Consider the following 18,189-nt stretch of genomic DNA (forward strand, 5'->3'; position numbering starts at 1 on the left):
GACAATTACATTAATACCCTGCTATTTTCTTTTCAACTTCTCTCTCTCTCTCTCTCCTCCTCCTCCTCCTCCGCTGATCCTCTCGGCCTCCTCAACAACACCAATGAGATCCGCCTCCATCTCTGCCTCAATGGACGACAACGACGTTAGAGCCATTCTCTCTCACTGAGTCGCACTCCAAGGTCCGATCTCCACACTCTCTATGCTTCTTCTCCTCTCTCTTTGTTTGGATCTTCAAGCTTTTGGTGGCTTCTCTGAGAGATGGCAAATCGGCGTCACTCGGGGAGAAGCACTGATCTCTAATATGTAAATATTTGAGGATTCTGTGGCCGAGTTGTGAAACAAGAAATCGATCGGGGCATAGTGTGATCTCTCCCTTGTTTTGAATCATCTTCCTGAGCAGGATTACTCCCTTGTTTTTTACCTGCATAATGTGATCGACATCACTTGGGTACTGTTAACTAATCAGCCATAATTGTTTTCAATTATTCTAATAAGTTTTGATTAGTTAGTATGTTGCCAGCTGTTCACTATTGAGTGGTGTCCTTGTTTTTATCTCTTTCTGGTGTAATAAGTCTGAGAGAATTCCTCTAAGTACAAATACTCTCTGCTTCTTTGGTTTGTACGCTTTGCTCATTTTCGTCAATAGTGAATATCAGAAAATTGCTTCAGGTTCTCTTCTTCCTTCTCTTTCAATATTCTGTGAGATTCAGTTATGGATATGTTAGCATGGTACCAGAGCCATGGCTCTTAGCTTCTATGGCTTGAAATGACCGGTTCTTATGCTTTACTGCTTCCGCTCTACTTGTTTAGCTTTTGAATGTTGAATCTGAGAATCTAGGGTTTCGATTTGTGTGTTTCTGATGATCTAAGCTTCATCGAAGATCAGTTTTTGATTCTGAGTATAGTGATGGTTTCAGATCTGGAAAATTCATATTGAAAGTATTAAATCTCTATTTGAGCTTAATTTTTGCTTCAATAGTGTTGATCTTGTTCTTCGAAGCTTTGGTTTCATGAGATCTACTGTGCTATATTGTTGATAGCTTGAAGTATTATTGAGTCTTCATTATTCTAGAGTTGTTTCATCGTTGTGTGGAGGTGTGCTATGCTTCAGTGCTTAATAGTGTACAATATAGTGAAAACTAGTGTAGTGAAGTATTGAAAAATAGTGTGATGCAGCTGTGTGGATTTTTTGCTTTAGTGCAGTGTTATCTTGGTGCAGTGATCTATTAGTGCAGTGCAGTGATATCTAGTGCAGTAAAGTGTTGACTCAATGCATTTCAGTAGTGTTGTGGTGCCAAATCTGAGTGCAGTAAACTATTATTGAAGTAGTGTGACTCAGTGGAGTGTGAAGTAGTAGTTGAAATTTGCTTAATGAATTGGTTTTCACTTGAGAATTTCTACATACAGTGCTTGCTTGATCAGTGAATCATGTCTCCAAATCAGTCTAACTCATCATCCTCTAGTCATTCTGAGGGGAATGTTGCTCCAATTTCTCAATCTGATATCTCTGCCTTGTTGAGTATGATTACTGTGAAACTCAATGAGACAAATTTCATTAAGTGGAGCTTTCAGTTTCAGTCAGTGCTTGAAGGGAATGATCTCTTCTCCTACTTTGATGGCACATATCCTTGTCCTTCTAGGTATGTTCTTTCTGACCAAGGTGTTGTGACAAATGAGGTTACTCAAGCCTATAGGCAGTGGAAGCTTGTTGATAAGGCATTGATTAGCCTTCTAATGGCCACTTTGGATGATGATACTATGGACATCATTGTTGGTTGCAAGTCCTCAAGAGAGGCATGGACAGCTTTGCAAGAGAGATTCTCTTCTGTGTCAAGGGCATGTATTATGCAGTTGAAGACTGATCTGCAAACAATGAAGAAAGGTGCTGATACAATTGATAAGTTCCTGCAACGTGTCAAGCATGCTAGAGATCAATTGAGTGCTGTGGGAGTGACTATGTTAGATGAGGACATTGTTGTAGTGATTTTGAATGGTCTACCTGATGAATTTGCTATGATTAAAACTGTGATCAGGGCAAGAGATAATTCTATTAGTCTAAAGGATTTGAGGGCTCAATTGCTAGCTGTTGAAAGAGATAGTGACATGTTACTTTCTGCACATAACTATATGTCTGCTATGGTTGCAAGGAGTGGAAATGTCAACTATAGGGGCAACTCTAGTGCATATGGAAATGACAAGGATAAAGGCAACTGGACTAATAATAACACTAAGCAGTCTACTAATTGGAATGGGAACAAGCAACAGTCAACTCCAAAGGAGTGTCAGGAGTGTGGTAAAAGAGGACACATTGCTCATGAGTGTTATAGCAACTCTGTATGCAGCTTTTGTAACAGAAAGGGACACATTGCTAGTGTTTGTTACAACAACCCAGACTCTCCAAATTACAGACAACCTCTTTCTGAAAATAGGTCCAATATTGTTGTTGCTCCTGAGTGTCAACTTTGCTCTAAGAAAGGTCACACTGCTCTCAATTGCAATTCCAATACTAGTGCAAGCTCTTCTCTTGTGTGTCAGATTTGTGGGGTCAGAGGTCATGCTGCATTAGATTGCCAACACAGGAACAACTATGCTTATCAGGGAGCTCAGCCACCTGCTACTTTGACTGCAATGTCTGCACAAGGTGCTTCTAGTTCTCATAGCAATGATGTGTGGATTGGTGACACAGGAGCAACACACCACATGACTTCAGATATAAGGAACCTTGCTATTGCTCAGCCATATGACTCTGCTAACTCCATAACCATTGGTAATGGAGAGGGTTTAAGTATTAAAAATATTGGCACTGCTTCTCTTACTCCTGCCAATCATACTTTTAAACTCAATAATGTGCTCCATGTTCCTAGTCTTGCAGTGAACTTGTTATCTTTTCATAAGTTATGTAAAGATAATAAGTGCTTTGTTGTCATGGATGACATGACATATGTGTGCAGGACAAAATGTCAAAGGCAGTGCTGTACCAAGGAAAGAGTAATGTTGATGGTCTGTTCCTGTTTAATTCCCCAAAAATAAGGAGTGATGCTACTTCAACCCATATTGCTCTCATTGGTGCTAGAGTGAAGTCTTCCATTTGGCATCAAAGATTGGGGCATCCATCTGCTGAAGTTGTGTCTAGGATGCTTTCTTTGTCAATATAGAGTGTGATGTAGACTCTTCTAGTTCTATGTGTATTGCTTGTCTTTCTGGCAAGATGCATAGATTACCCTTTTCTAGTTCTGAGTCCAAGTGTGGTTCTCCATTTCAGAAAGTCCATTCAGATGTCTGGGGTCCTGCTCCCTGTGTGAGCATTGAAGGTTACAAGTACTATGTCACTTTCATTGATGACTGTACAAGATTTATATGGCTTTACCCACTTGTTAATAAATCAGATGTTTTTCCAACATTTGTGAAGTTTTGCAATTTTGTGCAAACTCAATTTCATCTTTCTATTCAGTGTTTGCAAACAGATGGTGGTGGTGAGTATAGAGGAACTGGTTTTGTCAACTTTTTGAACAATAATGGTATTTTACATCAGATTACTTGCCCCCACACTCCTCAGCAAAATGGTGTTGCTGAGAGGAAAAACAGACATTTAGTTGAAACATGTGTTACATTGTTGATTGCAGCTAAATTGTCTAAACCATTTTGGTTTCATGCTGTTGCTCATGCTGTTTTTTTTATTAATAGAATGCCAAGCAAAGTTCTAGCTATGCAGTCTCCCTACTATGCCTTCTTTGGTTCAGTTCCTGATATTCAGTTTCTTAAAGTGTTTGGTACTGCTTGCTATCCCTACATTAGGCCTTATGCTGAGGATAAACTTGATCCTAAATCTGTTCAATGTGTATTTCTTGGCTTTGCTCTTGGATACAAGGGAGTTTTCTGCTATAATATATCCCAAAATAAGTTGTGGATGTGCAGACATGTTGTGCATGATGAAAGTGTGTTTCATTTTCATCATCTTCCCTCACAGCCATCCCAAACTCTTAGAGTTAGACGTTTCTCTCCCTCCATCTCTACTTTCGTTCAGCCTGCTAGTGTTGATACTGTTTTGGCTGATAGGGGAGGTAATGACAGTGGTGATATTCATAATGATGATAGGGGAGTTGGTATTAGGTATGATGGTGATGTTGTGACTGATGATGGTGCATGTAGTGATAAAAATGGAGAACATGGTACTACTGAAGTCCAAGCTATTATTAATTCAGATATTGTTGAAGTGGGTGATACTACTACTGTTACAAGTACAGAAGGTGATCTTAATATTGGTGCTACTGGTGATGGTACTGTTGTTTTTGATGCAGAACATGAGCAAGTGCAAGTGGGTGTTAACTGTACTGAAAATGCTAAAAGTGATGTGGCAGGTGATGTTGGTCAGCATGGGAATAATGGTCATGGTGATATGCATAATGACATTGCTGGTATTTTGAATACTTTTAATCATGAAGTACTGAATTATGGTATGAATAATGATGATAGTCTCCCTCTGCCTCAAGAGTTGATGTTTGTTCAAGATGAAGCTCAAGCATATAATAATCATTCTATGTTGACTCGAGCTAAAAATGGAATTGTGAAGCCAAAATTGTTTGAAGATTACTGTGCGTATTCTTGTATTGCTCATCAAAAGATTTATGATGAACTTGCATTTTTCAGTGGTTTTTCTGCTCATGTAGATGTTCATGATCCAGTAGAGCCAAAATATTTTAGACAAGCTGCAGGTAAGCCTGAATGGGACAGTGCAATGAAAGAAGAAATTGATGCTCTTCAGAAGCAAGGCACCTGGAAGCTTGTTCCTTTACCTCTCAACAAGAACATTGTAGGTAGTAAATGGATTTTCAAGATCAAGAAGAATCTAGATGGTTCAATTTCCAGATATAAAGCTAGACTTGTAGCACAAGGATACAGTCAGGAGAAAGGGCTAGATTATGATGAAACATTTAGTCCAGTTGTTAGACACAGTACAGTCAGGATTATTTTGGCTCTTGCCGCAATGAATGGTTGGCAGCTCAGACAACTTGATGTCAAGAATGCTTTTTTGCATGGTGATTTAAAGGAAGAAGTTTATATGGCTCAACCTCAGGGTTTTGTTGACTCATTTTGTCCAGATTATGTTTGCTTACTCAAGAAGTCTCTCTATGGTTTGAAGCAAGCTCCAAGGGCTTGGAATGAGAAATTTACTTGTTTTCTTCCTGCCTTGGGGTTTGTGTTCTCTCACTCAGATCCAAGTTTATTCGTTAAGAAGACAGATAGAGGTATTGTTGCTCTTCTACTATATGTAGATGACATTATAATCACAGGGTCTGACAATGTTGCAGTTGAAGAAGTTATTTTAGAATTAAGCACTGTTTTTGATATGAAAGATCTTGGTTCACTTTCTTATTTCTTGGGAATCAATGTTCAGTATAAGGAAAAAGGTATTTTTCTGTCACAAGAAAAATATGTAAAAGAATTAATTGCTAGGGCTGGACTTGAGAGCTGTAAAGTATGCAAATCTCCTTGTATTCCTCATGTTCAATTACTTAAGAGTGAAGGTACTCCACTTGTTGATCCCTCACATTACAGAAGTATAGTTGGTGCCTTGCAGTATTTAACTTTTACAAGACCAGATATTGCATATGTTGTCAACACAGTTTGCCAATTCATGTCAGCTCCTACAGATATTCATTATGCTTCTGTTAAAAGAATTCTGAGATATCTACAGGGTACTTTATCTAAAGGATTGTACTACAAGTTTGGAAACAATGTGCACTACATTAATGCATTTTGTGATGCAGATTGGGCTGGTGAGGTTAATCACAGGAGGTCAACAACAGGCTTTGTTGTGTATCTTGGCTCTTGTCCAGTGTCTTGGCAATCTAAGAAACAAGGTTCAGTGTCCAGGAGCTCTACAGAAGCTGAGTATAGGGCTTTAGCCAACACTGCTGCAGAAATTTCATGGATTAGACATGTCTTGTGTGATTTGCGTATTAAAGTTCCTGCTCCTCCTCTTTTGAAATGTGACAATCTCTCTGCCCTTGCATTATGTTCTAATCCTATCTTCCACTCCAAGATCAAACATCTTGATAATGATTTCCATTTTGTGAGGGAAAGGGTTCAGAAGCATGATCTTGTCCTCCAGTATGTTCCAACTGAATATCAAACAGCAGATATCTTCACCAAAGGATTGCACAGCCCTGTCTTCTCTGCTCACTGCATCAATCTCAGCTTGGCTACCCCTGCTGCGATTGAGGGGAGGTGTTAACTAATCAGCCATAATTGTTTTCAATTATTCTAATAAGTTTTGATTAGTTAGTATGTTGCCAGCTGTTCACTATTGAGTGGTGTCCTTGTTTTTATCTCTTTCTGGTGTAATAAATCTGAGAGAATTCCTCTAAGTACAAATACTCTCTCTGCTTCTTTGGTTTGTACGCTTTGCTCATTTTCGTCAATAGTGAATATCAGAAAATTGCTTCAAGTTCTCTTCTTCCTTCTCTTTCAATATTCTGTGAGATTCAGTTATGGATATGTTAGCAGGTACTGCATAGTATTCATGCTGCAGAAGAGTCCATCCATTCTCATTTGCATTTATATAGATCATGGATTGAATATTTAGTTAGGAATTTTATTACTTCATACATAAACTTCTTTTCATAATAGGAACCATCTTAGTTGATCTCTACTGCTTAAGCTATGCGTCGGTTGCGTATATATACGTATATCTAGTCACTCGTCGTATTCACTATCGACTCTCTCTCATCCCTTTGTCTTCCTCCCTTCTCTAATCTCCTCTCTCTGGTTTTGCCCTAACAAGAATTTCAGAGCACAACAATGGAACCCACTTCTCACCTCGCGAATACTTCCTGAGATCATATCTGAATTGAACTACCGCCCCGGAATTCGGGTTCCCTGGGGCCACAAGAAGAAGAGATCTGCCCTCGCTGTACGACAACAAAAAATGAAACTCAACTCGTCATCATCGACGCTGGGATTACGGACTTTACTGTTTCTGTCTCACTCTTCCTTGGTATATAAAAAATGTTGGACTGGTGTCTGATCGAAGTGAATCTCATTTTCACTTGAATCTTGTGTTTTTGTTGTGTATATGCTGCCAACAGTTGCCTATTTAGATAACCCGTCTATGCCTTCGCTGCAAAGTCCGTAATCCCAGTAATTGGTTTTGGTAAGTTCAGTACAATCAAGTTTGGTTAAAGTCATATTCAACCATGGTTCATTGGGCATTTGATATTATCTATTACAAGCATGATGTTATCCTGGTTTGGTGCTTATAAGTCGAATTAAACTCATGTTCTTCCTTTTTTTCTCCTGTAAAAGAAAAAAGTAATTTGACTCGCACTTGTGTTCTTCCTTTCTTGTTTTTCTAATATAGCTTCTATTTTTCCTCCTCATTTTTCCCTTTTTTCCTGGTAAACTATCATGGCATCAGAGAGCCAGGTTCTTTGGTGACGTTCGGATCGGAGCCTAGCTGCTTGAGTTCATGAAGCCTATGCATCTTTCTACCTTCTTCTTCATTTCAGAGTTTGATTTCAGCTTCAATCAGATAAGTTCTTCATATTTGTAGATTTGAAATTTTGGAATTTTAATCAATGTTAGTGAATTATGATTGTGGCTTTGAAACCTTGGTTTTGTGATGTGATCATTTGAATATACTTCTTACACATTCACTAAAAGATTCATATCACAAATACTTATATATTAGAATTGTAAACCCCTGTTGTGTTGAAAGAACCTTGAGATATCAGTCTGCCTTGTGCATTCTCACATAAGATCAGTCAATTTCTTTGTTCGATTGTGTTCAGTTTATTTATTTACAAGTTTTCGTTAAAAAATCAGAAGATTGTGACTCAGAAATGACACCTTTTACTTCTAGTGCTGCATCTGCTAGTAAGTTTGCAGAGCTTGATTTTCTTCATCCAATACTATTTGTAGTTTATCAATGGTCTAATGGTGCCTATAATTATGAATATCGTTTTCACTTTTGGGCAATTATCTTATCTCTAATATTTACAAGTGGATTCCAATTTCCTTAGATGGTTCCAACTATGTCAATGGGAAGTTTATGCTAGAGATGGTGTGGCTTATGAAGTATTTCAATGGTTCATTCTCTTAGGTCTTCAGACTTTGGTGATCTTGAGCTAATTATGAAAAATGATTTCTTATTTAGTGAATAACATTCATGTCAAACAAATTCTTTGAATAGAGGATATGAATCCACTCAGCCCTTTTATTCTTTTGGCAGATGAGTTCCCAAGTATCAAGAGCTGAGCTGATGCTAAGGATAGGGTGGCTGCTATTAAGCTATTACCGCTATCTTGGACCCTTGAAGCAGTACAGATAAAAAAAAAAAAATTATGGATAGCAACAACAAGGGACTACAGACAGAATAGTCCTTCCTGATAGTTGCCATATGGCGGTGCTTCGATACAAATTTTCTTAAGTGACTATGAACTTCAATCCTAGTTATCAAAGATAGGTTAGAAGGATGATTCTGTAGGCAAGTTATTTTCTTTTGTAAGTGAGCACAATTGTTCATTTGAACACTATAGGCAAGTTAGCAATTTTATGATTCACTTTTTGATCTGAAATTTTGTGATTCTGTTGAACATTCACAGATAATTCTTAGTTTGCACTTTGCAGTTAGCAATTGTGCATGTGCCTTGTTTAATTCGCTATCCTTCAATTCATTTTCATTTTCTTTTACCTTTGTCATAGTTATAAAGGTTCTTACAGATTCTCATGTCGTGTTTTTGTTTGCATATTCTGAAATCTGAATATGCTTCAAAGGAGCATCAAGCCACTGTGTCACCTATCATGTTTTTGTTGATTTCTGCCCCTTATATATTGAATGTTATGAACCATTTTCGATATGAGTTTTTCATGAAATTACAACAATGAAGCTTGGTAAATTGCACTCTGAATTCCATTTTTAACACACATTTCATATAAACACTTCCTCTCCAGGAACATTAATACAGATGGTCGCAGAGCACCAAAGCATATTGATCGATCGAGTATAGAATATACACACATAAAACGCAAATGGATATAGCAGCTTCAAACATAGCTCAGGAGCTTGATTTAAATTTGTTCAAAGGATCTCAGTCCTCCTTTCCCAACAGAGCAAGGAGAAAGGTCTTGTAGTCCCCTGAAGTGTCTTGGGCCACAGCCTGTTCCAGAGGAACACTGTTCTTCTTGTAATAAACTTCCATGATGTCCTTCAAGTCCTTCTCTGCCCTTGTAATGATCACACGAGTGAGAGCATCCTCGTCGGTCCCTATCCCTATGATTGCTTTGCGAAGTAACTTTACACAGAATACCAAAGGTTATATATTAGTTTGAGAGGGATTTATTTCTAGAAAAGAAAGAATTACACATGAAATTTCGGTTACCTTCTCAAAGTACTTCTTGTGGTCATTGAGGCATCGAACGGCAGTATGCAATGCCTTATGGAAATCATTAGCCCCATCCTCCAAGAAACTCTAAGAGAAAAGTAAACATAAATGCACAAAAAATACTTCAGCTACTGTTAGTTACTGATCAATTTACTTTTGGGAGACATAGAAAATGTGGATTCAGAATCGAGTTTTCTGAACACTTAGATTGTAATAACCCTAGATTTTTAAAACAATATGTGAATTGATTTGAATTCTATTAAGTTTTGGAATTTCAAATAAAATGAAACTTATTGTTTACGATGCTTTGAAACGAAAAACGGAAACGCTTTCGGAACATTTATTAAGAAAAACGCGCCGTGGTTAGCCTCGGCGCGTGGGCCCCACGCGCGGCCCGCCGGAGGTGGCGCGTGTGGCACACGCGCCGCCACGTGCGGCGGTGGGAACAGATTTGACAGAAGGGTATTTTGGTAATTTACTGTGTACGGTAAATGTAAATGTAATTTTTATTTACTACGGTAAATGTAATTAAATTTTACCTTCGGTAAATGTAAATATAAATTACTTTCAGTAAATGTAAAAAAAGTAATTTGTAAAAGGTAAATAGTAAATTTTATTTACTGAGATTGTATTTACATTTAAATCGTACGTATACGTACAGAAATACGTATTAATATTTATACGTACAGAAATACGTATTAATATTTATACGTACAGAAATACATAATAATATTTATACGTACAGAAATACGTATATAATATTTATACGTACAGAAATACGTATATATTATTTATACGTACAGAAATATGTATATAGTATTTATACGTACAGAAATACGTATATAGTACTTATACGTACAGAAATACGTATTATTTGAGTATTGTACAGTAACCGTGAATAGTGAACAGTGAACAGTAACTTCGTATAAACCAAAATTGCTGAACAGTAACCGTTTATTACTGTTTTGGCATTTAAAGGTTTAACGAAACGATCATAAATTCCTTTCTTATCTTTTCAAGGTGATCTATAATCGAGGAAAGGAATTAGCATCGGGAATTGTGGATTCACGCTCAAGTCAATAAGGTGAGTAAAATCTCACTGAATTACGAATCTACCCTCGTGGTGATTCAACATTTTTGCAAGTGTGTTTATTAAATGAAATTACATCATGTATATAATTTAGTGGACTACGTATATACAGTATAATGGTAATAAATACATATATATATATAGTTCATTAAATTACATACTGTTATTAATTCATTAAAAACAGTCATTTCGGTGACAGAAAAATTGTGCATGTGTGATTTTAATGGTACGATATGATGTGAGATTATCGTACGTAATTTTTCAGGTGTTTATGAAATATGACATGTATATGATATAGTGGACTATGTATATATTGTATAAATGGTAAATAAATACGAATATATATAGTTTGCTATATAATATACTGTTATGATTTTTATTATGGATATATTGTGAAAGTTTTAAAACGTACAATATGATGAGTGATTATTGTACATGATTTTATCACGGAAAATGTGAAATATTGTGATTTGTCTTCGGACGTGATGTGTGGTACAATATGATGTGAGATTATTGTACATGTGATTTTATCACGGAAAATGTGAAATATTGTGATTTGTCTTCGGACGTGATGTGTGGTACAATATGATGTGAGATTATTGTACATGTGAGGCAAGTCGGAACCTAACCTTTGGCCGGGCGAAAGTTACGATACAGTTAGAGCTCTAGTCTGTCTGCCATAGTACTGCATGAAGGTAACGGGTGGTTATCTGCTCATGGGTACTCAACTTGTTGTGGATGTTGGGTGGCGGGTGGTTACCCAACATCAGCGGTATACTAAGTGAGGGGTAACAGATGTGTACCAGCGCTCATTAGTTACCATTTTGTGAAAGTATTAGAGTAACCAGATGGGTTGCTCGTTTTCTCATGATTTTCATTATACTGTGTTGATGTGGAGTTGTGTCTTTTATGAGACGAGAGTTATTTTAATATTTTACTCATACGAGCTGTAAAGCTTACCGGGTTTGTGTTGCAATCCCGGTGCACCAATTTCAATGGTGTAGGGGATACTAGTAGTGGTAATTGAGTGACGACTCCGAAGACTCGAAGTCGATCGCATCCAGTCGTGGTGAAGTTCCAGCGTGGATTGTGTGTGAGATTTGGTGTGATTTTATTTGTGAGGTTGTTGTGAGGATTATACAATTCCATTTGTTATATGTTGACTTATCATTTGAGTTTGTAATAATCGGCTTGACTGAGTTATATTTTAAACTCAGATGTGATCCGCTGCGACATTAAAATGATTTCGATTTCATTGAGATTATTTTGTGTTTAACGATTTTAAGATTTTGAGTTTTTAAGCTCGAAACTTTAGGGTCGTTACATAGATTCATGATGTTCTTATCTTACCTTGCTAACAGAGGTGCCATGGTCATCTCTGTATTTGTTAAATATTGCCATGAGCTGTGTCTTGCTCCTTGTACTCAGGATTCTATTAATTTCTTCATGATTAAAACACTTATCTTTGATAGCATCCTGAAGAATATTTGCTTCTGTATCTGCCAACTTTACATTGATCTCGTTACCCTCATAGCGGTAAGCAGTCACCAAAGCAACCAGAAGCTGCAACATTCATTATAGGCCATAAGCAACTATAGCAGTTCTATTGGTCTAATTTAACAGGCACTCAAAGTTGGCAACCCATTCTTGTTTGAAGGTGTAATTAAAAAGCTATAACATGTCAAATAATCCAACTGCATGTACCTTGCGGATATCACCAGTAGTATGTTGAGCTAGATCTTCTTCCAAGGAGCACTTGTAGCGAAGCTGGTAAGCTCTTCTTACAGCTAGAAGCTCTTCAGGGCACCGAATGCAAGAGATTTCGATGATGACATTGTAGTCGCACTCGGCTTTCTTGATGGCCAGATTAGCCAAAACAGCATCACGATCAGCTGGATCCAATGTCCAACGATACACTGCTCTCTATATATGTCATCCCAACATGTTCTTTAGTATCATATAATATAAACTTGTGACATAAGAATGGTGTCCTTTGCAATAATCTGATGATATGAAGTAAAATGTTGTTTAGTAATGATACCTCAAAATCGCCAGAGAGCTCAGATTCAAGGCGCTTAATAAGATCTTCTTGATAGAGTTGCTCATACACTACCCTGATTTCTTTTCTTTGAGCTGCATTTCTATGACCCAGTAAGCAGATGATGGCCTTCTCATCAGTCCCCCATCCTATTGAGTAACCAACAAAAATTAAACCCACCAAATGAACATAAATTCATGCAGATATATGAATATTATGAAAGAAGGAATCTAAACAACACCTTTGACATAATGTCATCAGATAAGTTCACAAGAATATTGTATTGTGATAGAAACTTTGAATGTATCCTCGATCATGTACTAGCACTGGAAAAATTAATTACAGTCAATTCAACTACTATGACTTTTGCTAGTTACAATAACTTGACACGCCTTTTGAAGAGCCTCGGCATCTTGGTTAGCAGAGAACTGATCTGGAATAATGAGGGATGCCATTGAAGATTACTACAGATGCTCTAGTATACAGCCTACTTTTGTTCTGAGAACAAGAATGTGAGAGACCAGTCACATATGCGGGTCTTTATATAGGACCAAATGTCGTAAAATACTCAGTATTGTATACAGTATTTGTAGGTGAAACCACCTCACGTTCAGGTTTTCAGCTTACCTCAGGCTTAATATGAACTATGAAGGCAAGAATATATATTCATTATATTGTTAATTTTTTACGTCATTCACACACAGTTGAAACTTGAAACAGTCGCACACTGATATTTTATGGAATTTTCTGTTTTTTTTTTCGAAAGAGATATTTTACGGAGTTAGGTGTACGTCCTTCTTTATTTTATTGAATTTTTGGTATATGATATTTCAATCTTGAGTAGGAAACCTATTGGGTTTTAGTCATTTTTTTCTAAAGTCTATTTTGGCATCGTGATCATTGTTAACGAGTTGGCCAGTTAGGATCGAGTCTTCTTTTTCTTAGTCATCATGATCTTTTTTTTCAAGTCTTTAAAAAATAATTAGTTTCTGGTTGTTAGTTTCTGCTTGCTGGTTCAGAATATTATAGGCTAATTCTTGTAATCTTCTTGTTGGTTTCTACTGCATATTGTCAAATTCTCTTGGGTTTTGACCTAGTAAATTATTAAAAATCTTGTTTTTTTATTACTTTGGGAGCTTAGTTTGCAGAACCATACTAATTTAAAAAATGTGCAGCATGTTGAGGCTTGAACCATAGTTACTGTCAATCCCCTCTTATTCTTTGCCAGATGAGTTCCCAAGTCTCCAGTGCTCAGCTAATTTTAGCAATGTGACTGCTATGAAGCTTAATGTCACGATCCCAAAATTTCGAGTATGAAACTCAAATTTCAAAGTCATGAAAAACTCTAAAACAATCTCAATAAAATCGAAATCATTTTAATGTCACAGCGGATCATTACTGAGTTCAAAGTACAACTCAGTCAAATTGATTATTACAAACCAAATTTATAATTCAACATTATATCAAATGGAAATGTAAAAATCCTTTCAAATCCTCACCACAAGATAGAATAAAACAACTTCAAGTCTTTAGAGTTGTCCGTCGATTTCCGCTAATCCACACCTGCGGAATTATCCCCTACACCATCGAATAGGTGCACCGGGATTGTAAACACAAACCCGGTAAGGTTTGCAGCTTATATGAGTAAAACAACAATATAACTCGCATAAAAATATATACGAAAATCCACAAACATCAATCATAAATACACTCATGAGTCATTAGACGACCCATCTGGTTGTCTAATAATGTGAAAATATATGTGCTCATGAGAAATTGGGCAACCCTTTTGTTTACCCCAAATGCATTTATAATACGGGTACTCATGAGCGTTGGTACACCTCTGTTACCCCTCATGATAGTACGCCGCCGACATTGGGCAACCACCTGCTACCCAATATCTAAAATATGGGTACTCATAAGCTGATAACTCATCTGTTACCTCTCATGCAGTACACCGGCAGACAGACTAGAGCTCTAACTGTATCGTAACTGTCGCCCAGCCAATGTTAGGTTTCGACATGCCAACACGTCCGAAGACTGGTTCGAAGATAGAAAAACACGTCCGAAGACATAACACACGTCCAAAGACATAACATACGTCCGAAGACAGAAAAACACGTCCGAAGACAGAAAACGTTTTAACAAAACTCAATGTTAAAACCACGTACAATAATCATCACATGATATTGTATAAATCAAATCGACATGCTCAAATAAATAAATATCAACGCTAAAATGAACTCATTCGCAAACGGAAATTATGACAGTATATAATATAGCAAACTATATATATGTACCTATTTTACCAATTATACACATACACAATCCACTATATCTTATACATATCATAGTTCATTCTTTTTTATTAAGCGAAATCATGAATCTCCGCAAGGGTAGATTCGACACTGTAAGTTTTTACTCACCTTATCTTGAGCGTAATTTTCATGATTCCGAATGTGAATCCTTTACTTGAAGTATCGATCACCTAGAATATATAAGAAGTGAATTTAGAATCGTTACGTAAAACCTTAAATGCCGAAACAGTAATAATGTTTTATTGTTCATCAATTTCTGGTTTTTACAAATTATTGTTCACGTAGTTATTATTCACATATTAATGTACAAATACATATTAATTACGTATTTATGTACGAGTACATACTATTTACATATTTCTGTACGAGTACATAGTATTTACGTATTTATGTACGTCCATGTACTATTCAATCGTATATACTGACTCAGTAAATAATAATTACCGATTTTGTAACGACCCCAAAATTACAAGCTTAAAAACTCAAAATTTCAAAGTCGTTAAACACTAAACAATTTTAATGAAATCGAAATCATTTAAAATGCCACAGCGGATCATCTCTGAGTTCAAAATACAACTCAGTCAAACCGATTATTACAAACCAAAAGATAATTCAACATATAACAAATGGAATTGTATAATCCTCACAACAACCTCACAAGATAGTCACACAAAATCCTCACACAAGCTGGAGATAAATAACTTCAAGTCCTCTGAGCGGTCCGTCAATTCCCGCTAATCCACACCTGCGGAGTTATCCACTACACCATCGAATTGGTGCACCGGGATTGTAAACACAAACCCGGTAAGCTTTACAGCTCGTATGAGTAAAATGAAAATATAACTCGCATATCAATATATACGAAAATCCACAAATCAAACAAATATAAATGCACTCATGAGTCAATGGACGGCCCATCTGGTTGTCCCAAAGAAATATGAAAAGAAGCGCTCATGAGAAATTAAGTAACCCTTCTGGTTACCTAAATGCATTTATAATACGAGTACTAAAGAACGCTGGTACACATCTGTTACCCCTCTCGTAGTACACCGCCGATATTGGGCAACCACCCGCTACCCAATATCAAAAAATATGAGTACTCATGAGCAGATAACCACCTGTTACCTCAGATGCAGGACTCCGGCAGACATACTAGAGCTCTAACTGTATCGTAACTTTCGCCCGGCCAAAGGCTAGGTTCCGACTTGCCAAACACGTACAATAATCTCACATCATATTGTACAAAATCAAGTCCGAAGACAAATCAACATTTTAACAATCTCCATGTTAAAATCACGTACAATAATCTCACATCATATTGTACAAATCAAAATCACATGCTCGATATATAAATCTTGTCATCAAAATGACATAATCACGATAAAGTCATAGCAGTATATTATATAGCAAACTATATATATATATATGTACATATTTACCATTTATACAATATATATATAATCCACTATATCATATACATGTCTTATTCCATAAACACGTCCGAAGACAAAAACTCATTTGAAGACAAAACTCGTCCGAAGACAAAACTCATTCGAAAACAAAACTCGTCCGAAGACAAAACGTTTTAACAAACTCCATGTTAAAATCACGTACAATAATCACACCTCATATTGTACAAATTAAATCACATGCTCGTCATTCTCGTCATCGAAATGACAAATTCCAATGAATTCATAACAGTATATAATATAGCAAACTATATATATATGTACTTATTACCATTTATACAATATATATGTAATCCACTATATCGTATACATGTCGTATTTCAATATTTAAAACTCTTGCAAAAATCTTGAAATCACCGCAAGGGTAGATTCGTAAATATGTGAGATTTTACTCACCTTCTTTCCAGCGTGCAACTTCCACGACCCTAAAAGTAATTTCTTCACTCGTTTCGTCAGTCACCTAATAGCGCGATAAATTCTTAGAAAATGATACTTAAAATATCAGGTGACGATTTCAGCACAGCTAAATGTTGTTCATAAAACATTGTTCATGTTTACTAATCAATGTTTTTACTAAACCACTGTTCACAGTACTATTTTTGCAAAACATTGTTTACAGTTACTGTTTTACCATACACTGTTCACATTTACTGTTACATATCACTATTCACATGCATTATTCATGCGGCGTCACTGTTCACAGTTACTGTTACAGACCACTATTCACAATACTATTCAAGCGGAGTTACTGTTCACTGACCGCCACCAATCATCACCAAATTTCACCACCACAACCTAAACAACATTTCCAACAACTTTCTAGTTGACACCAAGGTCTAAATCCTAGCCTAAACAGTCCAAACAACGAAGAACATAAATTCGGCACTATTCAGAAACCCTAGAAAATTGAAATTTTGATTCGGGTACTTACACTTCGATTTGGCTCGATTCCTTTTGTGGGAATGTTGCTGGGACTGAGACAAGCAAAACCCCCCAAGAATCTCGAGCTATGGTGGCCGGAGGAGGCGGCGCCGACACAGCAGCAACTTCCGGCGATTACTGCACCGTGTGTGGTTGTCACCAGAGTGCAAGGCGTAGCCCAAAAGATGGAGTTCGTCGAGCCCGTCATTTTGATAGGTGGCACGACACGAGGCGACGTCGGATGGTGGAGAAATCAGCCGGAGAAGATTTTTGGGTCAGGTGAACAGTACTCGAGCTGATTTTTGGAAAAAAAAAACTGATTTTCTGATTTTTAATCTCCTCTCCTTCCTTTTAAACTATTTCCAAAATCGGAAACCAAACTTTTGTTACTAACAACTTCCACATACGACATCCGATTAAAGCGTGCTGAGCGTCTACGAATTCGTATTGATGAACTCTACGACTTTCATTAATGAAGTTTCCTGAAAAGAGTGACGGATTAAAAGTCAACTCTTGGGTCAAATAAACTTAATCAAATAACACACCTTTGGCTCTCGAAACCAATTTCTATTTCGAACGACAAAATAAAAGGCGTAAAATGTGAATTAAATCAAATTACCATTACCTTAATTTCTGATAAATTAAAAGAAATGGTATTGAAAATTTGGGTTATTACAGATTTACCCTTCAGAAATTATTTTTATAATTAATGTAAGTAATTTACATTTACATTTATTGTACGTAAAATAAATTCACATTTATTGTATGTAAATTACTTTTTACATTCACCGTACATAAAAATAAGTGTACAAAAATTATTGTTTCAAAAACACTATTCACGCGCCACTCATGTGACAACACGTGGGGCCCACGCGCCGACTCTAAAACCGGCGCGTATCTCGCCACCGCCGCCCCCAAACCCCTCCATTTTCCCTCTTCTTCTCCTGCACGGCCTCCTGCCGCCTCC

The 18,189-nt window shown here is 36.8% G+C and overlaps 1 protein-coding gene and 1 long non-coding RNA gene across 3 annotated transcripts; one reads left to right on the forward strand and one right to left on the reverse strand.

The window, feature by feature from the left end:
- The first annotated feature begins 99 nt into the window (after nucleotides 1-99).
- On the forward strand, nucleotides 100-8,630 carry LOC126801821 (uncharacterized). Of its 2 annotated transcripts, XR_007672882.1 has the most exons (3): nucleotides 100-451; nucleotides 6,511-7,156; nucleotides 7,421-8,630. It is a non-coding gene; the product is annotated as an uncharacterized LOC126801821 (long non-coding RNA). The 2 variants fall into 2 exon arrangements; XR_007672881.1 differs by having other exon boundaries at nucleotides 6,511-8,630.
- Nucleotides 8,631-8,892: 262 nt separating this feature from the next.
- On the reverse strand, nucleotides 8,893-13,073 carry LOC126801807 (annexin-like protein RJ4). The gene is made up of 6 exons (XM_050529269.1): nucleotides 12,897-13,073; nucleotides 12,518-12,663; nucleotides 12,181-12,399; nucleotides 11,827-12,039; nucleotides 9,384-9,473; nucleotides 8,893-9,296 (listed from the first exon to the last, which is right to left on the reverse strand). The coding sequence occupies exons 1-6, from the start codon at nucleotides 12,967-12,969 to the stop codon at nucleotides 9,093-9,095; spliced, it is 945 nt and encodes a 314-aa protein (XP_050385226.1). The 5' UTR covers nucleotides 12,970-13,073; the 3' UTR covers nucleotides 8,893-9,092.
- Between the last annotated feature and the right edge of the window lie 5,116 nt (nucleotides 13,074-18,189).

Source organism: Argentina anserina, chromosome 7, assembly GCF_933775445.1.
Source record: "Argentina anserina chromosome 7, drPotAnse1.1, whole genome shotgun sequence".
Lineage (NCBI taxonomy): Eukaryota > Viridiplantae > Streptophyta > Magnoliopsida > Rosales > Rosaceae > Argentina > Argentina anserina.